This window comes from Xenopus laevis, chromosome 6L (genome assembly GCF_017654675.1).
Source record: "Xenopus laevis strain J_2021 chromosome 6L, Xenopus_laevis_v10.1, whole genome shotgun sequence".
Taxonomy (NCBI): domain Eukaryota; kingdom Metazoa; phylum Chordata; class Amphibia; order Anura; family Pipidae; genus Xenopus; species Xenopus laevis.
This window is the reverse complement of record NC_054381.1, coordinates 16,887,383-16,915,020: the sequence shown is the minus strand read 5'-3', so window position 1 is coordinate 16,915,020 and position 27,638 is coordinate 16,887,383. Positions and strand designations below refer to the sequence as shown.

The 27,638-nt window shown below is 38.9% G+C and overlaps 1 protein-coding gene across 1 annotated transcript in view; it reads left to right on the top strand.

Annotated features, from left to right (window-relative positions):
- The window catches only part of LOC108718467 (receptor-type tyrosine-protein phosphatase N2-like), a 606,363-nt gene that overhangs the window by 120,797 nt on the left and 457,928 nt on the right, over positions 1–27,638 (top strand). Inside the window, exon 3 of the mRNA XM_041565802.1 lies at positions 12,471–12,584. Coding sequence (XP_041421736.1) covers positions 12,471–12,584 — 114 coding nt within the window. The remainder of the gene's footprint in view (positions 1–12,470; positions 12,585–27,638) is intronic.

Below are 27,638 nucleotides of genomic sequence, written 5' to 3'. Positions count from 1 at the left end.
TCTTCATTTTCAGTGAACCTTGCACTGGTTGATGTCTTCTAACCTTTTCAATTCTAGAACTGGCCATATACATAGTGCATGGATACTGGTTATGCTTAGTGGGCACCATACATGTACCAATAATGTTCATAAAATATTGTGTATGACCAGCTTAAGGTACTGACTGATTATGTAGTTCTAAGACCTATTCCATTCCTTGTTTGCCCTGTGGTACTGACTCTACACACTTTCTTGGAGAAGACTATCTTTGACATAAGGTTTAAGTGTATAGTTACACCTCCATTTCTCAAAATATAGGCATCACAGATCACTTGGTAGGCAACTCACTGCAGATGCAAGGCCAAATGCAAGGTACTTGCATTTACTTCATATAGTTACATAGTATCATAGTTAAATCTGGTTGAAAAAAGACAAAGTCCATCAAGTTCAACCCCTCCAAATGAAAACCCAGCATCCATACACACACCCCTCCCTACTTTCACATAAATTCTATATACCCATACCTATACTAACTATAGAGTTTAGTATCACAATAGCCTTTGATATTATGTCTGTCCATAAAATCATCCAAGTCCCTCTTATAGTCATTAACTGAATCAGCATCACCCGGCAGTACATTCCACAATCTCACTGACCTCACTCTAAAGAACCGCCATATGTTCCTGTATTACCCATTGTACAACCAGGCTGTTTTTTTACCTGCATTACCCATTGTCCAAACAAGCTGTTTTTTTAAGATTAATGTACATTAGTAACATTATGTTTAAGGTTGCCACGTTTTCCAGTGGGGAACTCGGGCAGGAGGTGGGACCGATAACGTGGGGGTAAGTGTACGTGATGTCAAGGGGCGGGTCTTTTGTATCAGGGAGTGAGTTATACCCAGGCCTGGATTTGTGGAAAGGCCACCTAGGCCTGGGCCTAGGGCGGCAGAATTTTAGGGGGTGTTATTGGTTCAAAAACACTGGGGATACAATCATTTTATAAATTTCTCATGCGCCAATCCCCATTGATGATGAAAATTTGCATGAATAAAGGGGGGATAGGGGCGACGAATGGCAGTGGGCCTAGGGGCACCCACTATGTAAATCCGGCCCTGGTTATACCATGGTGATCAGCAATTGGCTGATTTCCATGGCATTAACATCAGTGTCCTGTCTGGATTTTTGGAAATCCGGACAGACAGTTTTCCCCCTGGACAGCCCTTCTGAAAACCGGGCTGTCCGGGTAAAAATGGGACAGGTGGCAATCCAAATAGTGTTTTTTCTCCTGTAAGTAACTTCTCTCAAAACTCTCTTTATTCCCTTTGTTGTCTTAGGGTTGTATATCATAAGAATTGGAATTGTTGTATTATACGTCCTGCTTTCAGGATAAGATATAAAAATATATAGTCCATAATTAAAAGAAAATAGTATTGCCAGAGATATCTGCATATGATAAAAATACTATAGGACCTAATCACCCAAGATATAAAAATATAGGGGTCCGTTTACTAAAGTGCGGTAAATCTGACTTTAATTTTCCGCATGTTATCGCTGAGAGTATTTTTACACCAGAATATTCGCAGCGACTAAGTTTACTAAACAGCGATGCAGTCAGAAGTCATTGCGATCACTTGCGGTAACTACGTCAATGAACCAGCTTACGTTAGCCGCTGCCAATAATACGACTCTGAGCTGAAATTGCAGCAGATAGAAGCAGAAGCCAAAACATCCTGCCAGCGATAGCTACAGATCTCTCTCCTGTCAGCAAAGAATGATGGGTAAAAAAAAACAGTATTATGCGATATTTCCTGCCCCTTGAGAATTTTCTGGCGAAAAAAATACTTTTACGCCACTACATAGGTGGTGGTAAAAGTTTGCGATTATTCTGGCGTTAATTTTGTCTTTAGCACATTTCGCTGTTTAGTAAACCGGCCGTTAATGTGTACGTAGCGTTATTTTCAGTGAATACGATAACTGCCGAACAATTATTCTTGCGCAAGAAAATCCGCAAATTTATATTTACTGCAGGTTAGTAAACTGGCGATAATATACTTGGCGAAAATTCTGTCTATATATTGTGCGAATATTATAATAACGTACTTTAGTAAACGGACCACATAGTCTTGGAATAGTCCATAATATAAAGGAAAATAGTATTGCCAGAGATATCTGCATATGTTAACATACTGTAGAAACTAATCACCCAAGCTCGTATTTGGCACTACCCTGCAGTCCTATAAAACCAAAAGACGTGGAAGACATGATTAAATATCTAGTGAGCTATAGCTTTGGTCATGATATAAAAAGTACACCAAATGGGAATGCACGTCGCTTCATATACCACCGAATAGGGATATTAACGGAGCATACCCTTAACAGTCAGGAAGAGGTTAAGCGTTGGTTATGGTTCATTTGGGGGAAAAAAACGTTAACCTTGATGGAAGTGTTCCTGTTTTTTAACCTCATCTACTGTATAAGTATAAAATCCCAGTGCTGGTTCTTTTAAAAGCAATGCTCTGTGTGTGATTATTAGGGTATGCAATGCTGTGTTGTTATCCATCAGATGTAATCATACATTATTTGTACTTTATGCCATCCTGCTCCTATTTAATTGCATTAGGACACTGCTTCGCTGTGCTTGGCTTTCATAAGCAGATGGTTTCAGGTACACTTATCTGGCTTCTTAGTGATAATGATATTTTAGAAGCTTGTTTGCATTTCATGCTAGAAGCGGCTCTTTCACCCTTGCTGTTTTTCTAAGATCAGAAATGTATCCAAGCATGTAATCTGTTTTTCTAAACCTTTTTTTTTGCGGTAGAAACCTGTTAAAATTGTACAGAAAAATAACACAACCAAAAAAAAAAAAAAATGCAATGCCTGGTAGTTCTATGATCAAATTGTTCTGACTGTAGGAAAATATGGAGAAATGTATTCAAACAAAAAAGTAAATAAAAGCTTAATCGGATACAGATGGTCTTTGGTTACTTGGGTCTTGGCAACCTTTATATTCCACATGTTCAGGGGCCAGAAATGAATAAATAAAATGTTGAGTATGGCAGGTGCCTCCTCCAATATAGGTAAATGATGATTTGTAGTTGGGCTACTGATCCTCAGTAAAGGTTCTGCAGCGATATGGTGCTAATGGTGCACAGTTCAAATCAGGGCTGATCCTATCAAATGTGGGGCCCAATTGGGACCATGTTGGCGGGGCCCCTAGACAAAGTGTTGCTGGCTACTGACACACCAAGTATTTAGGAAAATAAGGGCATACAGGCACAAAATAGAAAGGAAAGGGGCAGACAAGGTAAGAGAGTGATTGGGATGAAATAGGGGCACATAATAGGGGCACACAGGGTAAGAGAGAGAGGGAGGAAATAGGAGAGTGGACTGGGCCAATTAGTTTGGGGCAGGCTGGGCCAATTCAGCTTGGGAGCAGGCTTGGTTGGATTGGGGGCAGGCAGGGCCTATCAAGGTTGGAGGAAGCTGGGCCTATGAGAGTTGGGGGCAGGCTGGCTTATCAGAGTTCGGGGTGGGCTGGACCCATGGATTTGGGGATGGACTGGACTCTCAAAGTTGGGGGCAGGCCAGGCAGCATCATGTGCTGAGGGAAATATTATCTGTGCTGCCCTGTGGTGGGGGGCCCCCAGAGGTGCGGGGCCCAATTGGTCCAATAGGCCTAAGGCCGGCCCTGGTTCAAATGAATCCTTGACCATTTTCAGGCCTGAGTCTGTGTTTGTTCCTGGATGAGCTTTATTCCTATTGCTTATGGTTTGGGTTCTAACTTGGCCTGTTTACAGACTGTTTGACACCAGTTTTCTGGATTTGTTTGCATGCTGCCTGCCAAGATTTTGTAGGCAGGGGATTTTCTGACTTCACTCCCCAATCTTTGTGGGTATAGAGCACCATAGTGCTCTATCAGAAGGAAGTGTGCTGAAGGTTGATGGGTTCAATAACTTACCACTAACCACCGTGGAGCATCTGTAAAGGGAGAGGTGAGGGTATCCAGTAACACAGGAGTGATTTTCATTGTCAAATAATATATGCTTTCCCCTTTAAACATATCAGGCTATTGTGGATATTCATTTTTTTATTTTATTAGTGCCAAGGAGACAGTTTAAAATGGTTACTTTTCCGTTTAGGATGCAGGAGACCATTTTTTTAATTAGACCATGATTAAACTCACCTTTCTGTCTTGGGTCTGGCAGTTCCTTTGTATTATTGTACTAAAGTATGGTTTCCATAGTGATCTGTTTCTAAAATACATCCTAAAATTGCCGATATGGGAGATGTTTGCCTCATTTCATCAACAGCTCTGGAGAGGTTATCGTAGACGTCTATGTAAATGAGACTCTTTGTCTGTAGCTTTTGTCTTGATCCATCCCTCAGCAAGACAGAACAAATACAATACAGGCTAGTTTCAAGAAATTTAGAATGTTTGCAGATGAAGTTGAAATCAGAGAGGGCTGTGTCTTTCTGGTGCATCTTTATAATACAATCATTGTGTAGAGTCAGTTTTCTCCAGAAAGCTGTGACTACCTTTGGGTTTGTAGAACTTTTGAAATTAACCCTAACAGAGGACATCATTTCCTATTTAGAAATTCTTTGTTGAATAGCGTGTTTGATTTGTGAGATGATGGGGGTTAGCTATGTTCTTTATATGAAACTTTTAGCAAATAAGAACTGATGGATAAAAATACCAGAACAGACATCAGAGCAGCTAATTTGGTGAAGGAGCTTAGGGATGGACTTTAAGATAGATCTTGAATTTCATGAAGTAGATTAAATGGCATTCTTGATAGTTTTGAAGATGATCCTTCTGATGGAATGTCTTGTGTGTTGTAGGGGACTCTATCATTACCAAGGTTTATATCAAACGTTCCTTATGCCTGTACTGAAGGCAGTTGCGTCCCTAAGGTTTGAATCCATGAGCTGCAATCATGAAAAAGTAAAGATAATACATATTCAGATTCCTCTGTGATTGTAATGACAGAAATAATATAATAACGTCTCTGCAACTACTGATCTTTGAATAATAATTGAAGTAGAGAGAGTAAGGCATTCCTCAGCAGAAAATGGTTAATTAAAATAAAGAAAAAAAAATGGAGTGCATCAAAAATGGAGTGCATCTAACGCTTCTCGTCCCCTCTGTGGCATGGGTTGGGTGAATTCACATTTTATTTTTCCTGAATTTATTCCCTTTGCACTGCAGTCAAGCAACATCTTTCTTGGTATCATGTTGACACACAGGAAGACTGTTAGCAGGTAACTGCTGAAACAAACATAAGCCTGCATTAAAGGCACAGTAACACCAAAAAATTAAAGTGTTTTAAAGGAATGACTGTATAATGTACTGTTGTCCTGCACTATTAAAACAGGTGTGTTTGCTTCAGAAACAGGACTATAGTTTATATAAACAAGCTACTGTGTAGCTATGGGGGCAGCCATTCAAGCACAGGATACACAGTAGATAACAGATAAGCTCTGAGACACCCCATTGTATACTACAGAGCTTCGCTGTTATCTGTTGTGTATCCTGTGCCTTTTCTCCTTTTTCAACTTTGAATGGCTGCCCCCATGGTTACACAGCAGCTTGTTTATATAAACTATTATAGTCTTTCTGCAGCAAAGTTTTACCAGTGCAGCAGGTCAATACATTATATTTTCATTACTTATAAAGACTTTCATTTTTTGGTGTTACTGCTCCTTTAAGCCTTGCGGGGACCATTTAGGAAATGGTATCCTCCATTGCCTGTGATTGATATAGACATGACCCTACTGAGATGTTTTCAAAAGAGTTTATGCAATGTCAGTTCAGAGTTCAGATATTCTGACTTGTGTTCTAATGTTCACGATGATGATGAGGAAGGGGAGTTTGAACATGTAAGTACTTGTATCTTCATGTCTGTATCCATGAATTGACCTGAGTGTCTAATTCAGTGAGCAGGGGTTGAAGGGAGCTTATTATTAACTCTGATGGCTGTGTCATGATAGTCCCTTGGTCTTATTGATCCAAGGAAACAGTATACTAAATGGTTGACCAATGTAGAATGTCCACTGATGCAACCAGCTCTTTACAGGTCAACTGCACCTACATAGGAATTAAAATGATGTGATGCAATGTCCTTATATTGACTTGTGCTAGGTTTCTTCTTATGGTGTATACTCCATGCCAGATGTTATTGGGGTTCTACAAACATTTGCAACAGGTCTAGAGAAGCTAGGCCAGGAATGGTGAGCAAACTTTGATTTTGATGCAATCAGCACAAGTAAGTGAAACATTCACAGAAATGGGTATATCACAAATATAATCCCCTGCCATGGAAGCCTCTGCTATGTTATCATTCGTAGAGTTGCTTTGAGCAAAGTATCTTTATGGTGATATGTCAAACTATTATATGGTTTGCATATGTGGTGTCTACAATGAGAATGTTTACACTGGTTTCTAGGACTACTTTGATATCTGTTTGGCACCAGCTTCCTAGTGGGGGTTATAACAGGGGTTCTCTGTGCCTTTGTTCTCATTTGTTCTTCCTGTGGAAGATGACGATGGTCAAAATGTTGGTGTGTTGCTTTAAACACATTATGAGCAGCAATCAGCATGGCTTTATGAAGGATAGGTCATGTCAGGCAAATTTGATTGCTTTTTATGATGATGTAAATAAGATACTGGACAGCGGGGGAGTAGTGGATGTGATCAATTTGGATTTTGCTAAAGCCTTTTATACAGTGCCCCACAAACGACTGCTTTCTAAACTAAAGTCTGTTGGGCTTAATGAAGTCATTTGCACATGGATAGGAAACTGGCTACAGGATCGGGTACAGAGGGTGGTTGTTAATGGTACATTCTCTACCTGGATTAAGGTTCTTAGTGTGGCCTTCAGGGCTTGGTATTGGGTCCACTTTTGTTTAATTTGGACATTAATGACTAAAGGAACCCATAACCGGGCCGATAAAAGCTGCCAACAGACGAGTCGGCAGCATATTGGCCTGTGTGTGGGCCATCTGACGGGCTTCCCTGAGAGCTGTGAAGATGTGGAATTCTCTCACTGAATCAGTTCTACTGGCTGATACATTATATAGCTGTATTAAGGGGTTGGATGGCAAGTGAGGGAATACAGGGTTATGGAAGGTAGCTCATAGCACAAGTTGACCTAGGGACTGGTCTCATTGCATCTTGGAGTCAGTGAGGAATTTTTACTCCTTTGAGGCAAATTGGAGAGGCTTAAAATGGGGTTTTTGCCTTCCTCTGGATTAACTACAAAATGCAAAAAGGAAAGGTTGTGGGAGCACTCCATGGCTTAATAAAAATGTACTAAAATACAATGGAAGTGCTACTGATCTGGCCAAATTAACTACAGACATAGAAAAAAGAAGAAAAATTAATCAATGCACATTCCCTGGTCCCCTGTCATATCAGTAATCTATGCAGAGGCATGTATTTACAAAGACAGGGGTTTTTTAGTTACAAAATTATGATCATAAGATTGATAAGCCACCATACCACGTCAAGGTAAAACCCATATGGCGGTCCCTAACTATTTACCTCTGGTCATAATTTCAAATGCTAAAGCCTCCCGGCATAAGAGCATTACCTGAAATAAAAGGTCCCCCGACCTGGGACATTGGTTTTCATCATAGGGCTTAGTCCTTCCCCGCCATTAGCTTTCAAAGGGGAGAGATAACCTAGACCCCAGCATTGGTTCCATGAGATTAATCCTCCCCCGCTTGCGGCTTTTAAGAGAGAGAAACTGCCCAGACCAACCCCCATTTCCAAAGGCATTGTTCCACCATTTAAAGGGACATGTGTGGGGGTGCTACAAACACATGGAAGCCTGGCCTGCAGCATAGCTGCTGAACTTCCGAACAGAATAGATCTGCTACAATACAAAATGCAAAAAGGAAAGGTTGTGGGAGCACTCCATGGCTTAATAAAAATGTACTAAAATACAATGGAAGTGTTACTGATCTGGCCAAATTAACTACAGACTTAGAAAAAAAGAAGACCAGGGAATGTGCATTGATCAATTTTCTTCTTTTTTTCTATGTCTGTAGTTAATTTGGCCAGATCTTTAGCACTTCCATTGTATTTTAGTACATTTTTATTAAGCCATGGAGTGGTATGGTGGCTTATCAATCTTATGATCATAATTTTGTAACTAAAAAACCCCTGTCTTTATAAATACATGCATCTGCATAGATTACTTATGTGACAGGGGACCAAGGAATGTGCATTGATCAATTTTTCTTCTTTTTTTCTATGTCTCTGGATCAGTTAGGCAGGTTATATATAGAGTTAAAAGATTGAACTTGATTGACGTGTGTCTTTTTTCAACCAAGTTTCTTGAGTGCCCCTCTGTGTATTATTACATATACATATATAATACATATATACATATATATAGTCAACTACAAGAGGTCCTCTGCACTCAACCCATTATCAATATATTTAAGACAGAGACATTTTGTGCATACTGCTACTAAAAAATGCCTTACCCTTTAAACAAAACAGGGATTGTTTGTCCATATATTGCAATATATTTAAGCTGGCCAACTACATCAAAGTCATCCCATATCTGGCCAGTCCTACGCTTAATTTTCATCTGATTCATTAAGAATTCAATTGCTTAATTATACATTTTACAAAGGGACTAAGTTTTACCTGCAACTTACTAGCTGCTTTCAAAGTAAAACTCCCAAACTTGGCTGCCCTTTTATTAGACACCAGTGGGATCACCTGACTATAGCTGGGAAGGGTGGCAGGTACAACATGGAGCTGGTCACTGCTCCTGTATAACAACTTTCCCTTGTTTGTTATAGTTATACAGGAGCAGTGACCAGCTCCATGGTTTTAAAAAATGGTTTTAAAAAATAGTGGTGAGCACAACTTTCCCTTGTTTGTTATATACATATATATATATATACAGTATATATATATATATATATATATATATATATATATATATAGCATTTCAGCTTTACAATATTTCCGTGATAGCATTCCTTTAGAAATGTAGTGATCAATGAACAAAGAGCAAACCATCTCCTCAGATGGTCAGATTTCCCCATCAAATATTTAAACAGTAATTTTGTCTTTTGTACAAAATTGAAAGGTAATTAAAATGTTTGAATGATGTACCCCCTACACGCACACACCCACAGGAATGCGACTTGATGAAGAATTCTCCAAACAATGACTAATTAAGAGTTAAGTTAATTATAAGGTGTGCTTTAGAAAAATGTTGATGAGAAGACTCATCATTTCAGTCAAATGGAATAGAACTAAATAAATTAAACTTCATTATAATCTCATTGTCCTTTGAGCTCTGTTCATTGCCTTCATTATGAAACAGCAAAGCCATGCGACCATTAAGCTATTCATTCCCCATGGCAAATACATTAAGTTGTCAGATCTGCATAATTTTTAATCACCTTTGAACTTTGTTTGATAGGTTGATTTAATTTTTAAATAATGTCATAATTATTATCCTCAAATATCACATTTCTTATCTTTTGGAATGTGTATGGTAGGGATTGAGGTACCTTCAGAAAAGTTATTAACGTAGAGAAACACAATAATTGGAGCCCTTTCATATTTTTGGCCAAATTTTGCAATCTAAAAATAAGTTATGTTGTCGGGTTAGCCATAAGAAGGAAAGTCTACTCATCTGACAAGGTTGGAGATCTTTGCTTGATTTGGCCACCCATAAAACAAATGATCAGCACACATAGGGCCAAGTACAGTAGCCGACCATATCCGCAGCTTAGTTGGGTCCTTGCCTAACCAAATTTTCAAAAATTCCCAACTGATATCTGACTAAACCCCTACTAGATATAAATTCAAGTAGACAGCCAATGTTGACCTATGTATGGCATGTCTAGTGGTTTTAGTGCCCAAGGGTTGTTCACCTTTTGAGTTAACTTTTAATATGATGTAGAGAGTGATATTCTGAGATAATTTGCAATTGGTTTTAATTTTTCATTATCTGTGGTTTTTGAGTTTTTTAATTTTTATTCAGCAGCTCTCCAGTTTGCAATTTCCAAATTACCCTAGCAAGCATGAACTGATTTGAAAAATAAACTGGAGTAAGAATAGGAGAGGGCCTGAATAGATAGTAATAAAAGGTAGAAATAACAATATTTTTTGTTGCCTTACAGAGCATTTGTTTTTTTAGATGGGGTCAGTGACCCTCGTTTCAAAGTGTAAAAAGAAGAAGGCAAATAATTCAAAAACTATAAAAAAAGAAATAATGAAGACCATTTGAAAAGTTGCTTAGAATTGGCCATTCTATAACATACTGAAAGTTTATTTAAAAGTGAAAAACCCCTTCAAATTATTTGTCACCGATGCAAACTTTTGTTTTGTGGTTTGAGCTTTTGGGAAATTGGAAGATAAAGGTCATAGATGGTCATAGATGGTCATAGATGGTCACACATTAACATCAACAACAGGTCTACAAGTTCCCACAACCAGCTATCTCCCCCCCCCCATGTATCCATAACAAAAGTATGAGCATTTGCAATGGTGCTGTAGGTCAGGATGGGTATAGACCTCCAGATTATGAATATTATGGCTCTGGGCTGCTCAAGCAGACATCGTAGTGTGTAATGTTAAGTAAAACTGATTTGGACAAGCGGGCATGTTTTTGACTGTCACTGTTTGCCAACAGATGGTACCACTAACCTCGAACAAAAAATAAATAAAACACAGCTTCTAAAAATACTTGCAAAACAAAATAGATTCTTGCAGTTTGGCTAGCATCTCAGACAATACTTATTAGGTGCTGTTGTTTATCATTTCATTTTAACAAAGCTGAAGTATTTGTTTTACTCCTCGTTATGTCCACGAGAAGAGACATCCTAGAAAACTACTTTATTTGTTCGTACTTAACACACATACAGATTTTAGAGAACTTTGCCCCTTGCCAAGCAAGCGTGAGTCTTTTTGCCAGAAGCTCTACTCTCACAATTCTCCCCAGAGGTTGTCACTAGCTCCAGTCTATGAACTATTGCTCCGGCATTTGTCTGCCTGAACGATTTCAGTTTAATTATTTGCCCGGGAGGCCACCGTGCCACTGAGAACAAATAATTATTTTTGGGAAGTCTTGGAATGGAATATCTCATTGCAATAACGAAGCAAATAAAAGTTTTTGTGATTTTGATGAATTCAGCAAAGTTATTACATTTATTGCAAGCTGGTTGCTCAAACCAGATCTTCATATTGGCCTTTAGATATAATATATCCCTAAACTTTTTTAAAAGTTTTTAAATTTAGGTTCATTTTAGCCTGTTAATGTACAAGGAACTGAACAAGCTTGCAGTCTGTCTTTTATTGATATAAGTTGACAAAAAAGACTTCAAAACCCAGCAGTATTTTATTAATTTCGTGAGAGTTGGACCATTGTCTGCCATTTTATGCCACCCGGTTGCTTAATTTGCTGTGCAGGGTTCCTGTGGCTTTTACTATATCACTATAAATGATTTCCATTGGTGGCAGAAGCAATTCTTGAATTAGCCACACTAACTCTAGATTGGACTGTTAACTCTGAGGTGTCTGGTGATGGTAATCAATAGGGTTGTCCTAGAGGTCCTGGTCCTGCTTCACTATGGATCCCCCTCCCCATCCTTGTGTACCTTTATTCAAATAAACCTAAATCAGGTAGGGCCACAATGCACAACTTAGTCACTCAGAAGATCCTGTGTGTTAACAGTTAACACCTGGCCTTACAGTCTCCTTACAGTTGATCGTTTCAGGATGTCCTCACAAAAGTAAACCTTTATCAGCCAGCAGGTCAGGGAGATCCATGTGAATGAGAATTAAACACTGCTGGTCTTTCATAACTAGTGCCCTGGAAAATCACTTCATTACTTGGGACATTAAGGACCATGATAGCTGGGTCATTATGCACAAAATGTATATAGGAGCAGTGGGTCTTGTTGTTTGCCCACATTGTACCTTGCTTTATGCAGTTTTACATGAACTTGCAGAGCTGTCGTACTCCCACCACAAAGGGGTGAGTATAAAGGGTGCAAGAAGGAAGTGAAGGTGGGTGCTTTAGAGCTAAATATGTAAATATGAGCAGTTGGACCTTTGGTCTTGTAAACTAACCCTAATTTCTTATTGACATAGGGTAAGGTCAGTGTCAGACTTGAGGGGGGTCTGGGCCAACCAGGGCTGTCACATTAGGGGCCTGCACACCCCCATTAGGGCCAGGGACCACCTTGTTTTTTTCCCAGTGTCCAGCCAACTCAGCCGGAACATGGGTAAGGTAATAACAGGTGATTGCTCTCCATTTCTCCAACAGAAATTTGCTTATCAGATGCTTTCAAAGGCAGACCAGTAAATGGTGCTAGATTATTGGTGGATATGGGTTAATAGTCCTTGAGCAAAATATCCATTGGTTTTTACATTTGCCTGGTTTGCATCATTTTCAAAATGAATATTTTTTTTGGAATAAGTTCAGAACACATCGGTTGCTTTTGTGTTCACAGATGGCGTGTTTGGAAGATGCCAGCGGTTGCCGGTGATAGACGTATTTAAGTATGAAGTTTCACCTGCCGTTGTCCAGCGTCTCCAGGCGATATTACAGAAGCTTTCACATAAAGGTAAGTGTTTGCATACAATACAGTTTCTTAGTATTGAAATTTGTAAATGCATTCGCAAATAATAAAACAAACGTATGCTTACCCAGTTGTGCTAAAATGTATAACATGGAAATGAGAGAACACAATCTTCAGCCGATGGTGGATTTGGTTGAAAGCAAAATTCAAGATTCAGCACATCCCAGATAGGGATAGTACCTTCTCCATTGTAAAGAGACACACTCTTTGTGAATGTATTATATATTTAAATTACTATTTAGTAGCTTCACAAGAGTCTGAGTGGATATCATCTAAAGCTTTGTATCTAAAAAAAGTTTAAACAATAACACTATCTTGTTCTTCAGAGGAAGAACAAAGGAGCTTCTCATTTGTCACCCATGTGTTAGGTTGGTTCAGGGCTTTTCCTTTTGCTGACATGTCTCCCATAGTCTGCTTGGCCACTCCTCTTCCTGGTTCTTGTAAGAGAACTATTAACACCATAGGAGAGTTGTGAGCCAGCCAGCTGAAGAAACAATGGCTATAGATTGAAACTACAGGCTGAGATGGCAAAAGCATCATAGAAATTAGGGGAAAAAGGGAAACTAAATGAACATTCAGTCCAAAAGTAAGGAAACAAATGACACCATTAAAGGGCATGTAAAGGCAAAAAAATAAAATCCCATTTTACTTTCTTTAATGAAAAAGAAACCTATCTCCAATATACTTTAATTAAAACATCTGTACTGTTTTTATAAGAAACCTGACTGTATGCAGTGAAATTCTCCCTTCATTTACTGCTGTGGATAGGAATTGTCAGATGGTCCCTAACTGCTGAGCAGGGAAACAATCATACTTATGAACAGCAGGGGGAGCCCCCGCCTTACTTCCCAGCCATGCAGAACTCAAGCAGCTTTGTTTGTTTCCCTGTAGAGCAGTCAGCGACTGTGTAGAAATTTGTACTGGATTTTATTTTTGCCTTTACATCCCCTTTACTGTTTCCAACTCCAGCTGCAGGGACAAAGATCATGGAGCCAGATTTAAACAGATAAACTGGTATTCTATTTGGAGGATTATTTTGCTGGTTCTACAGAGTTGGAGAGAGTTTGTATTAAACAATACAAAAACTATAAAATCCACATTAGATTACATGACAAAACAGGACCCAGTACAGTCTGTATATTCTGATTATTAATCAGTCTTGCTATATCAGCTTCTGGCAGATATTATTAGACTTGTGCTGTGATAATTTATGACGATCCCTAAGCAGCCCAGACCATACTGAGCATGTGCACAGTCTTGGTCTTGCAAAGATGTTTAACAAAGTTACAAGATGGTGACCCCCTGTGTCCAACTTTGAAAGCATAAACCATTTGTTTGATTAGGCTTGTGGTGCAGTAAGTTCATATTTATGTTTAGTATACAAAATGGAGCATTTCTAGCCTTATTCTATTTTAGACTTTACTTCCCCTTTAAGGACACATACGTATAAAGGTTATACAAGCAAGCAAAACAAGTGTTTTACAGCATGCTTCCTGAAGGCATCCAAGCTATTGACTATGAGTGACCAATTAAAGAACTACCCTTTAAGTGTCACTAAGCCTGCGGTTTTGTAGACATAAAAGTAATATAATATAAACAAAATAATAAGCTAGACATGACAACCGGAGTTCACTTACAAAGGGGAATTGCTCAGGCAGATTTCAGGAACTGTGGTTTACCACAAAAATGTCAAAGAAAGTAGATGCAGCAAACTGTACCACTGTATCTTCTGAACTGTTGTACACACTGAACTGTGCTACCTTCTGAACAGTAATACTCCTGGAACTGTGCTACTCCCTGAACTATGCTGCCTCCTGAACTGTGATACATTCTGAACTGTGCTACCTCCTGTACTATGCTACTTCCCAAACTGTACTATACCATGAACTGCGGTACCACCTAAACTGTACTACCCTCTTAATTGTACTGCCTCCTGAACTGTGCTACCTCCTAAATTGCACTACCTCCTGAACTGTACTGCCCCCTGTACTCTACTACCTCCTGCAGTGTGCTGCCTCCTGAACTGTGCTACTTGTTCTCATGAGATTAGCCATGGGTTAATAAAGGACAGTGGTAAATGTGCTATGGACAAAACCTTCATGTTTACACAACAGAAGCATTACTATTGAGGCAACCCTCTCCTCAGTTGCATGCAAAGCAGAAGTAATTCTGGGAAGCATACATAGTTTCCCTTCTAAAATTTCAATTGAATACCCTATAGGCTGAAGCTCACCCGTTGGGTTTTAAAACTCAACCAGGACAGTGGCTGATCACATCCCTCCAAGAGATCGATTTCATCCTTATTGGGCTCATTAGATTATTGCAGGGTTTTCTGATCACAATTTGTAGAGCCAAATATAATTCAAATGAATCATTATCTTTTGATTGGTTGGAAGGGTGTGAAACTGAGTCCAAAACATTTTCATTTTTTGTTTGTAGTACATGGGTAGTTTGGGACCTGTTATCCAGAATGCTCGGGACCTGGGTTTTTTTTACTGATAATGGATCTTTCTGTAATTTGAATCTTCAAACCTACTAGAAAATCAATTAAACATTATATAAACTCAATAGGCTTCCAATAAGGATTAATTATACAAGGTGAGCAATGTTTCTGTAAACTGTGCGCTCATGAACATGTACACAAGTTATAACACCAACGCACATTGCGGAGAGCACACGTAATGCGTTGCTTACTCGGACATTTTCTTCACAACATGTGCACTAAAGTGAATTTCGCCCATGCAACCTGCAAGAAATGAGTTACGTTGGGCGAGGGTTACTAAAAAGTTGAGAACAGCTGTTCTAGAACATATTTCATTTTATTTAAAAAAACCCAGTAACACGAGCCATTCTATCCATTTCTTCCACGCACAACAAGGTAAGGGTTCTGTGCTAAATTGATCATTCTCAACACATTTCCCGCTGAAGTTCGCCTGCAACTAAAAAGCAAGTGTTTTGACAAGTGCCGCCTTTCTCGCGGGAAAAAAAAAGAAGAAGAAGAAAAAAAAAAAAAAACGATCAAACTTGCAACAATCAAATCATCAAAGAACAAAAGGTAGATGGAGGCTTGCCAGCAGATGGTGAAGTGTTCGTTATAATTAATTCCACTAAGAGAAAGTTCATCAAAAAAGTGATATTGAGCAAGGGAGGGTAGATGTGCTTTACACGCATGTTCCTTCTGAATTTCACGTAGGTCTTTTTTATCAGACTGCTTAATACAGGTGTGGGATCTGTAATCCGGAAACCCATTATCCAGAAAGTTCCAAATTACAGAGAGTCTCCCATAGACTCCATTTTATCCAAATAATACAAATTTTTAAAAACCATTTTCTCTGTAATAATAAAACAGTAGCTTGTACTTGATCCCAACTAAGATATAATTAATCCTTATTGGAAGCAAAACCAGCCTATTGGGGTTATTAAATGTTTACGTGATTTTCTAGTAGAAAGATCCAAATTAAGGAAAGATCCATTATCCTGAGCATTCTGGATAAGAGGTCTCATACCTTTATAAGTGGAACTTGTTCTTATGACTACAGGTATGGGATCTATTATCTGGAAACCCGTTATGCAGAAAGCTCTGAATTATGGGAAGGCTCTTTCCCAAAGAGTCAATTTTAATCAGAATATTTATATAAATGAAACAGTAGCTTGTAGTTGATCCTATGCTGTACAAGTATTCTGTCTTGTGGCTCTGATACGCCCAAGGCTTTATAGTCCTTTTAAAGGGGACCTGTCACCCAAATATAAAAAGCTGTATAATAAAAGTCCTTTTCAAATTAAACATGACATCCAAATTCTTTTTTAATTAAAGCATTCATAGCTGTTGTAAGCTCATTTAAAAATGTCAGCTGTCAATCAAATATTGCCTGTCCCTCCTCTAGGCCTTAGGTAGCCAGGGCATGGGGATGGACATCAGGTCCCCCATTCTGGTGCACAAACAAGATTCTGAGATGATACAAGGCTTATCTTAAAGGGATACTGTCATGGGGAATTTTTTTTTTTTTTCAAAATGAATCAGTTAATAGTTAATTCTGCACTGAAATCCATTTCTCAAAAGAGCAAACAGATTTTTTTATATTCAATTTTGAAATCTGACATGAGGCTAGACATTTTGTCAATTTCCCAGCTGCCCCATGTCATGTGACTTGTGCTCTGATAAACTTCAATCACTCTTTACTGCTGTACTGCAAGTTGGAGTGATATCACCCCCTCCCTTCCCCCCCCATCAGCCAAACAAAAGAACAATGGGAAGGTAACCAGATAACAGCTCCATAACACAAGATAACAGCTGCCTGGTAGATCTAAGAACAACACTCAATAGTAAAATCCCATGTCTCACTGAGACACATTCAGTTACATTGAGAAGGAAAAACAGCAGCCTGCCAGAAAGCATTTCTCTCCTGAAGTGCAGGCACAAGTCACATGACATGGGGCAGCTGGGAAATTGACAAAATGTCTAGCCCCATGTCAGATTTCAAAATTGAATATAAAAAAATCTGTTTGCTCTTTTGAGAAATGGATTCCAGTGCAGAATTCTGCTGGAGCAGCACTATTAACTGATTTATTTTGAAAATTTTTTTTTTACCCATGACAGTATCCCTTTAATAACAGTGTCCACAAAATGGCTCCTGCCTGCTTGTTATAATTATGACCGAAGGAAACAAGATTGAAATTATTTATACAGTCTAATTAAAGTTTATTTTGCTTGACAAACTGGATAAAATAGGATTTGGAATATTTCTTTCAGATGGCAGGTCCCCTTTAATGGATGCTGAGTTTTACTAGTTAACCAACTGAAAACAAACACTTATGAAATACAAATGAGAAATAAGAAATATTATTCCTTTAACTGGTTTTCCTAGTGGGACAAGGGGCAGTTTTGGGGGAGGCCTTGCATGAATGGCAACTAGGGTGAGATTGGCAGATCATGCTAACTGCTTCTCCAGTACGGGCTTCTGAAAACCCAGTTTAAATGCCAACAGTGGATAGATATGGGGTAAACACATTTTGTTTTTTTTTTTTTAAACTAGGATTGCATAGATGATACAGCAGTGTTTTCTGTAACACATGGAGCACATGTTAATATGGAGTACAAGTTAATATGGAGACACAAAGCAGAGCTGTAGGGAAACTGGGGGCCACTACAGACCATCATGGGGCCCCTGGTTCCTATTAGAATTTAGTGATTGACAAGCAGGAAGTTGAATTACAGAATAAAGGCAGTGTTAACAAAAAACAGACTCTGGCACAAGGATGTTTAGGTAAAGGCAGGCACTGGCACAGGCAAGTTCATAGGAACAGAAGGCAGGGACACATTGCAGAAAGGGTTAACTAGATGCAAGGTCCAGATTCCAGGTACAGTTCAGGGCACGTAACATGTTAGCATGTTAGATAGGCAAGGATCAATACCACAATAAGGCATACAAGTGTATCCGTTGGACATTAATAAACAAGAAGCTCTACCAAGAATGGTCTACAAGAAGGCATGATCATTAGCATCAGTAGGCCTTTAATACTTGAATTTAGTGCCACTGACATCATGTTTCGGAATCTCCCTGCAATTTCCGGAGTCTGTTGGGCATTTTCTGGGTTATCAATGTGTCGGCAATGACATTATCTTACTGCGCCAGCTCAGAGCCCTAATATACATTCGGATATAACATTCTGTTATCCAGCATGCTCGGGACCTGGGGTTTTCCGTATAATGGATCTTTCTGTAATTTGGATCTTCATTCCTTAAGTCTACTAGAAAATCATGTAACCAGTAAATAAACCCATTTTATATCTTAGTTGGGATCAAATACAATCTACTGGTTTCTTTGGGTTATTATAAGAGAGACAATGGAAATCATTTTGAAAAATTTGGATTATTTGGATAGAATGGAGTCTATGGGAGACGGCCTTTCTCTAATTTGGAGCTTTCTGGATAACGGGTTTCCATATAACAGATCCCATACCTGTATAACATTAACATGTCTGTTAAGAGTTCAACTCCCTTTATATTGATTCAATCGTTGCGGAGGATTTTTTCTGCGGCTCCATCTGCTTGATACCCATCTACTAGATTGGTATTGTCTGGCATCCTACAGTGGCAAGTTCTGAGTGCCACCGGCTCTCCTGCTAAGCCTTCAAAAGCAGCACATGTTCAATAAAGCAGTATTCTTGACTCTATACGGCCCCTTTAAAGAAAAAATAGTTTCTCCTGACACTTTTTTTTATTCAGGTCTAAAACCTGTTATATTTTGTACATTCTGTTCTGCTCTTTTATCCGTTTGCATTCCATCCTTGTTCCATTTAGCCTGTCTCTTATAAGGTAGTGGAGTGGAAACACAATGATTTCAGCTCCAAGCTCCTGTGGCATGTGATTGTCTGATCAGTAAGTACATCCAAAACTCCTTATCATCGCTGCTCTTGTTCATCAACAGTGACCTTCATCTGCTCTTGTTTATCAAGCATGACCTTCACCCGCACTTGTTCATTAACACTGACCTTATACTAAACGTCTCTTTTCCAGGCAAACGACGCTGGATCTAAATACCACTTAAGGTGTGATGATGGCTTATAATTATATTAAGCCAGATGAAACTCTGTTGCAAAACCAAATTTCATATACATTTACAGTCAATTTCTTCTGCCCCCTTAAAGGTGAAGTCTACTTTAAAACTAACTCATAATAAAAGATATCCGCAACACTATTCAACAAGTTTTTAATGGTTTTTAAACTGTTTGCATTCTTGTAGTGAATGTCTTAGGCTTGGAATTAAATTATTATTTAGTTATGGACATTAATAAGCACAGCCACCAGGCGGCAGTTTGTAATTGTTTGAAAGTCACGCTGGAAGATGAGTAGATACATTATGTTGCTGTGGTATGTGACTCTACTTATTAAACACAGTCCAAAGATCAATGTGAATTCGCTAAGATCAAAAATCATTCACAGCAGTCAAATCCCAGAAAGACCCCAGAGCATGTACCATATGGTTAAGTGAAATCAAACAAAAACAAAAAAAAGCCTGACGCATTTCGTGCCAAGGGTGAGCACTTGCCCACACAGCATGAAACGCGTCAGGCTTAAGTCTATCCCTTTTTGTTTTTTTAAGATGAGTAGATACAATTAATCCTTATTGGAGGCAAACCAAGCCTATTGTTTTTTTTTTCAATGTTTAAATGATTTTCTATTAGACTTAAGGTATAGAGAACCAAATTCTAGAATGCTGCCTTATCCAGAAATCCCCAGGTCCTGTACCTGTACACTTATTGAGGTCAGTGCGAGTGCCCCCACCTGGTGTGAATGAATAAAAACTTTTAGGTAATAACAGTTGACTTTGGAAACTATGCTGCTAAAACAAGAATTAAGTGTTCCCCAACACACGTATTCTTATCAATGTGACACTTCGTTTGACTAGCAGCCCCTTTACAGTTTTTCCAGTGGACAATCCCTCAAAAGGTTGTAGTTTTTGCACCAGGGCTCATGCACAGGACCACAGACATTTCATTTATCTCTGGACAAGTATTTTTAAAACCACCTCCAAAGTCCCTCTGTCCTAAACAGGGCATTATCTGTTTACTTTATGTTCTCTCCTCATATATATATGGGTTTTCTCTGGCTTCCTCCTACAGCCGAACAAAACATGTTGGTGGGTTATATGGCTTCTGATGGAACTAACCCTATTGTGTTGGTAGAACCAGGGTTCCTTCAGCATCGTGCATCAATCTTAAAGGAGAAGGAAAGCTACTGAGGCAGTTTCTTGTCAATAGTTTAGCCACAATAGTGCAAGCTAGAACGCTTTATTAATTTTGTAGAATGCTTTACCATAAACAGCTCTCAAAGCTCTTTGTTTGTTTAGGACAGCAGCTGCCATATTGGCTGTAATTACCTGGTGGTGACGCCTATCACTGCCATCGTGGGGGATGCCCACACGCGTGAACCTTTCTTCTGCATGTCGTGTCCGTAACCAGGCATTGAAATAATGTTTCAACGCGCATGATGATGTCACATTGGCATGAAATTTGACGACTGCCTATACCCCAAACTAACGACAAGCTCCCAGTCTCGGCTCACACTTCTGCCTATAGCAACTTTGTTTGAGAGGAGCCTTCAGCTACTCAGATGCCACCAGGACACCAGGACTTAGTGTGAGAGGCGCCAGATGAGAGTTCTGAGTGAGCAAAGGGGCCAAATTGCAGCTGGTAGGAAGACAGGAGGAAACACCAGCAGATTGGATCATTGGCTCTACAGAAGCATTGCAGTAAGGGAGAAATGATTAGCCCAGGTGGATCACACACAAGGTCAATTCAAAGGCAGGGGTCAGTCCAGGCAGAGTTCAAGCAAAGTCAGGCAGGCAAGGGTCAAACCAGAAATACGCACCCAGGAACTATGAAACATAGACCTACAACTGGCACTGAAGCTCTGCTAGAAACTGGTTTAAATAGTAAAATTTTAAACAAAGGTGACGTCATCATGTGCATCAAAATGTTGTGCCATTGCCTAGTTATGGACAAGACTCGCAGAAGAAATCAAGCTTCATGCGCACACTTGACGCCAGCACGGATGCTGCTATGGCGGTGACAGGTGTCCCTATCTCTGCCCCCCTAGACCACCAGGTAATATTACATTAGCTTGGTGTGGCATAAATGCCAGATTGTCTTCCTGCTCACTCATAGCTCTGGGCTTAGATGACTGAGCAGGAGAAAAGCAAACTGAGCGTGCTCAAGCCTGTGCCCTGGACGTTTAGGCTGAAAGAAGGAAGTCTGATACAGAAGGCAATGTATACATAATAGAGGAAAGAAATGTTTCTTTTGACAGAACAGCATTACTTTGAGGGTTTACTGGTGTATTTATATAGACCTTTCTGATAAAGCTTACTTAAGGTAGCCATACAAGATAAGAGGTCGCCAAACAAGCAGATCTTTCCCCTATATGCCCTTTTACATCTCTTACCTTGAACCACCATTTCGTGATGGTCTGTGTGCTGCCTCAGAGATCACCTGACCAGAAATACTGCAGCTCTAACTGTAACAGGAAGAAGTGTTGAAGCAAAAGACACAACTCTGTCTGTTAATTGGCTCATGTGACCTAAGAAGTATAGTTTGTTTGGTTTGTTTGTGTGCACAGTGAATCATACGATCCCAGGGGGTGGCCCTTATTTTTTAAAATGGCAGTTTTCTATTTATGATTACCCAATGGCACATACTACTAGAAAAGTATATTATTATGAAAATGGTTTACTTACATCAAGCAGGGTTTTACATATGAGCTGTTTTATGCAATATCTTCTAATTTGCGATAAGTTCTAATTTAGGCTATATGTCCCCTTTAAGTGGAAACATTACAAGTTCATTCAGTTTATCTTCAAATCCTATATATGACTAGTCATCAATGTTATATCAGAAGGAGGAGAAGGTTTTAAGGGAAGCGGAATTGCTATACAGAGACAAATCCAAGTTCCCTAATGGCCTTTTCTTCTTTTTTTCTTCCAAGGGCAAAAGATAGCTGACTACACGATTGCAGGAAACGATGGGCTGTGTGTAAGATAATGTATAACTAGATGTAATGACATATGGCTCCGAGGGCACACAAGATAAATTACCCCGGACATTGTTAAGCTTTGTCTTGTTCAAGGAATCCCATGTTCTGGGAGGGAAATGAGTCCCAAGTGGTTACATTCTAATAAAACAGCCACGAGGGCCTAACCACTATTGCTCTGATATTACGTGGCCACACGAAAAAGACACTAGGAAAACCAGATTTTATCTTTTTTTTTTAAATTTCGTTTTTATTAAGAGGTTGAGCAGAAAAGGGAAGGCGGTGGAGCAGTTTGCCGTTTATTAGACTTTAATGGCAATTTAATTTGATGGGCCACCATAATTTAAAATTTTTCTGCAGAATTAGGCTTCCTATGTACAAGGGGAATGCCTTTACAAATTAGATGTATTCTGTTTCTCTGCTCAAACCAATGGACTATAGGGTTCCACTGGTAAGAGAACTAAACCCTAAAAATGAGTCCTAGGGGCAGATTCATTAAGGGTCGAATTTCGAAGTTAAAAATACTTCGAAATTCGACCCTCGAATTGAAATCCTTCGACTTCGAATATCGAATTCGAAGGATTTAGCGCTAATCCTGCGATCGATCGATCAAAGGATTTTTCGTTCGATCGAACGATTAAATCCTTCGAATCGAACGATTTGAACGATTTTAATCCAACGATCGAAGGAAAATCCTTCAATCAAAAAAAGGTTAGCAAACCTATGGGGACCTTCCCCATAGGCTAACATTGACTTCGGTAGGTTTTATCTGCCGAAGTAGGGGGTCGAAGTTTTTTTTAAAGGGAAAGTACTTCGACTATCGAATGGTCGAATAGTCGAACGATTTTTACTTCGATTCGTTCGATTTCGTTCGAATTCGAACAAATTTAACCAATTCGATGGTCGAAGTACCCAAAAAATACTTCGAAATTCAAATTTTTTTCATTCGAATCCTTCACTCGAAGTTAGTAAATCTGCCCCCAAATGTATTAAAGTCAATGGGCGTTTTTTTTCCCTATGACGACTGTTTTGTCCTAATGCATTAAAGTCAATGGAAGTTTTTTCTTATGGCAACTTTCTTTGTCCTAATGCATTAACGTCAATGGAGGTTGTTTTTCTTATGGCGACTTTTTTATCCTACTACATTAAAGTCAATTGGCGATTTTTTGTTATGGCGACTTTTTTTGCCTTAATGCATTAGGGAGCTAGCACATGGGCAGATTCGGGAGATTTAGTCGCCTGCTTCTATTGGGTGACAATCTCCCCAAACTGCCTTCCCCCTGCTTTCCGCCTGCTATAATGAGAAAACGCCAGCGACAAAGTCGCCCGAAGTTGCCTCGAGAGATTGTCGCCCAGCAGAAGAGGCGATTAGTCACCAGGGGACTAAATCTCCCCGAATCTGCCTGTGTGCTAGCTCCCTTAAAGTCAATGGGCATTTTTTCTTTTGGCAACTTTTTGTCCTAATTCATTAAAGTCAATGGGCGTTTTTTCTTATAGCGACATTTTTTGTCCAAATGCATTGAAGTCTATGGGCGTTTTTCTTATGGCGACTTTTTTTGTCCTAATGCATTAAAGTCAATGGGCATTTATGCATTAATGTCAATGGGCTTTTTTTCTTATGGCAACTTTTTGTCCTAATGCATTAAAGTCAATGGGCGGTTTTTCTCGTGGCGATGTTTTTTGTCCAAATGCATTGAAGTCTATGGGGGTTTTTCTTATGGCAACTTTTTTTGTCCTAATGCATTAAAGTCAATGGAGGTTTTTTCTTATGGCGACTTTTTTGTCCTAATACATTCTAAAATAGTTACATTTCCTGCAAGGGCACAGTCTTGGAGAGACAACTAATGGTAAAATTCCTGCAATTCTAGATACAGGTAAAGGAGCCATTATGCAGAAACCCATTATCCAGAAAGATCTGAATTACGGGATGGCCCACTACCATAAACTCCATTTTAAGCAAATAATTCCAATATTTTTTTTTTTATGTAAAAATAAAACAGTACCTTGTACTTGATCGCAACTTAACTGCATGAATGTTTTGGTGACAAAACATTCATCCTGGGTTTATATACTTTTAAAATAAGTTTTTTTAGCAGACTTAAGACAAGGTGATCCCTTTTCAGGAAAACTCCAGGTCCCAAGCATTCTGGATAACAGGTCCTGTACCTGTATATTATTTTTTCCTTCTGTATGAATTTAATTCACATCCCAAGATACTGAGTACTTTAGCAGCAGTGACATCTACTGGCAGCCAAGTAAAATGCATCTTGTGGTGGAGTAGCTGGTTCTGACATTTAGGGGGTTATTTATCAAGGTCCGAATTTATCTCAGTATTTCCAAGTTAGAAATCGGAACAACTCCCAATTCCCGAATGGACCTTATTTATGAATAAAAAATCCGAAAAAATAGGGTCGGGCAAACTTCTGAGCTTTCCCCCGAAAACTCTGAATTGTTAGATTTTTTCTGAGTTTTTTTAGCAGAAACCCTGAAATTATCTAATATCGTACGGACATCAGTGGTAACACTGGGACCTTCTCCATTGCCTTATACAGGACCTCAGGAGCTTTTAGATGCCCGGGTTTTTGATTTTGAGTCTTTAGACCATCAGACTTTAATAAATAAAACATTTTTTATTTTTTTTTGCTTCGAAAACTACGAATTATTCGAGGTTTGGATATTCAGACCTTGATAAATAACCCCCTTACTCTAGAAAACAGACCATTTGCAACTGGTGCACTCGCAAGTTAATCTCCAATGCCGGTTTGAGGAAAATAATATTATATTAACAAAAAAGAAACCGCACCAAACAGGACTTCATATAGTGTCAAAAAAACAAAAATATATTTTCAACGTTTCGGCTCTAGTGCTCGAACCGTCTTCAGGAATAAGCTTCAGGAATATTTCTCTTTCTTTTCATTTTTCTGTTTTATTTTGGACCTAGTTTTGCTGGTTAAGCAAGGGTTCCCTTCTGATACCCTATATAGGCATTTACAATGTACCCCTTTCTGATGATGATACATCTGTTAAAATCACTGCAACATTTAGGTTATCTTCTTTTATTTATTTATTTTAACCCCTATGCCTAAAATAGTAAAGGTATAATGATATGGATATGTTGTATCCAGTAGCTCATAGTAACCAATCAGCATTTAAATTACTGGTCGCATGCTAGAATGATACAAACAAACCTATGATTGGTTGCTGTTGGTAACTAGACCCTGGGCCTAACTTGCCTATGTTAACACCTTTCTCTGTACACGCGTGGGATCCATGATCTGGTAACCCATTATCTAGAAAGCTCTGAATAACATGCATCTTCAATAGACTCCATTTTATCCAAATAATCCAAATTTTAAAAAATTATTTCCGTTTTCTCTGTAATTATAAAACAATAACTTGTTCTTGTTTCTGACTAAGATATAATTAATCCTTATAGGTCAAAAAACAACCTATTGGGGTTATTTAATATTTACATGATTTTCTAGTAGATTTAAGGTATGAAGAAAAACCTCAGGTCTCAAACACTCTTTACAGAAGCTAATTGGAATATTTGTATCCATTGTGTAATAGCAAATACGTGGCAGTAATTTCACTGGTGGATATACATATATATATATATATGCACCCGAGGGCCTGTGCTTTTGGGGGGTGCCTATATAATTGAAAATCAATTTATTAAAAATTAAAAAATTCATTAAAAAAAATACCCCTAGCCGCCGCAGTAGACTTGCCGTTTAAATCTAGTGGCGGAGCTGGGGGCTGAGCTCACCATAAGCATGATGTCATTCTGAACCTTGGGGTTCTATAAGGCTTGGTACATAGGGTTGCACTGGACCTAAATAAAGCCATGTCTAGGGGAACTCAGTATGCACCCCAAATGTAACCCTGAGACCCATTACAAACTTTTTAAAGCCTTTGTAGTGGGACAGTCATACACGGTGGCAACCACTGGTAGGTCAGTAAATGATAACTGCTGATGGGTGACTGAAGAAGGGTCAATTCTGTTTCTGTTGATGGATAAACCCCCATTTATATTTTCTGCTCCATCAGTACAAATACTGTACAAGTACAAATACTGCTTCTGCACCACTGGACTTAAAGGGATTCTGTCATTATTTTTATGATGTAGTTTTTATTACTGTTTACACTGCAAATAATTCACTCTACCATATAACATTTCATTGCTGGACCAGCAAGTGTATTTTTTTTTAGTTGTAATATAGGTGTGTAGGTGCATCTCAGGTCATTTTGCCTGGTCATGTGCTTTCAGAAAGAGCCAGCACTTTAGGATGGAACTGCTTTCTGGCAGGCTGTTGTTTCTCCTACTCAATGTAACTGAATGTGTCGCAGTGGGACCTGGATTTTACTATAGAGTGTTGTTCTTAGATCTACCAGGCAGCTGTTATCTTGTGTTAGGGAGCTGCTATCTGGTTACTTTCCCATTGTTCTGTTCTGATGGGTGGAAAGGGAGAGGGGGTGATATCACTTGCAGTACAGCAGTAAAGATGTTTATCAGAGCACAAGTCACATGACTGGGGCAGCCGATAAACTGGCAACATGTCTAACCACATGTCAGATTTCAAAATTGAATATAAAAAAATCTGTTGGCTCTTTTGAGAAATGGATTTCAGTGCAGAATTCTGCTGGAGCAGCACTATTAACTGATGTGTTTTTTTTTCTCCATGACAGTATTCTTTTAAGTGAACGTTACCCTTGCTCAGAGGATTTTATTAAAAGTTGCCCTTAGTATGGGGGTAGTTAACTCTCGTTGCTAATTCGTACAAATCTCTGTATGGGATTCAACCCATTTAATACACACATTATACACCTGCCCCATGACGAAACTCTTGTTCATGAAGATAAAGCATCAGGTGAGCAAAGGAAGTTTGTATTGGTTTTACTGTGATGATTATGATCACCGTGCCTGCAAATAAATGATTTCCTGAGTGATTAAGGTGCCGTGGTCATTATCGCTAATGTGACATATTTGTCCAGCCTTCCAAAGAGAGCATCTGCTCGACAAAACGCAATTTCTCTGGCATGTACAGGCCATTTATTTTCCTTTCTTCCTGAATGCTCATTAAGAAACCAGAAGCGTCTATTATTTTAACCCTTAATACATAGCGCAGGAAAGAACTGAATGGCAAACGGCAGATATTTTCCATTGGATTGAAGTATTAAAGAGGCCCTCTGGCTGGTGACTTGAGCAAACTAATCCCCCACAAGGGAGTATAAAAACATAAATATTGTTCATTGTTCATGGCAAGATTCTTAAATGGGTGGTTCACCATTAAGTCAACTTGCGAAGGCACATTTATCAAGGGTTGAATTTCGAATTCATGTGAGTTTTTTTAAACTCCCTTAAATTCGATTAAATTTGAAACTCAACTGGGGGAAATGTATTAATAAAATCGAATTGTTAAAACTCGGTCGAATTTTACCTATCCAAAAACTCGATTTGAGTTGATTCAAGTTTTTTCACCGATAAAAAACTAGAATGTCAGGAAGGC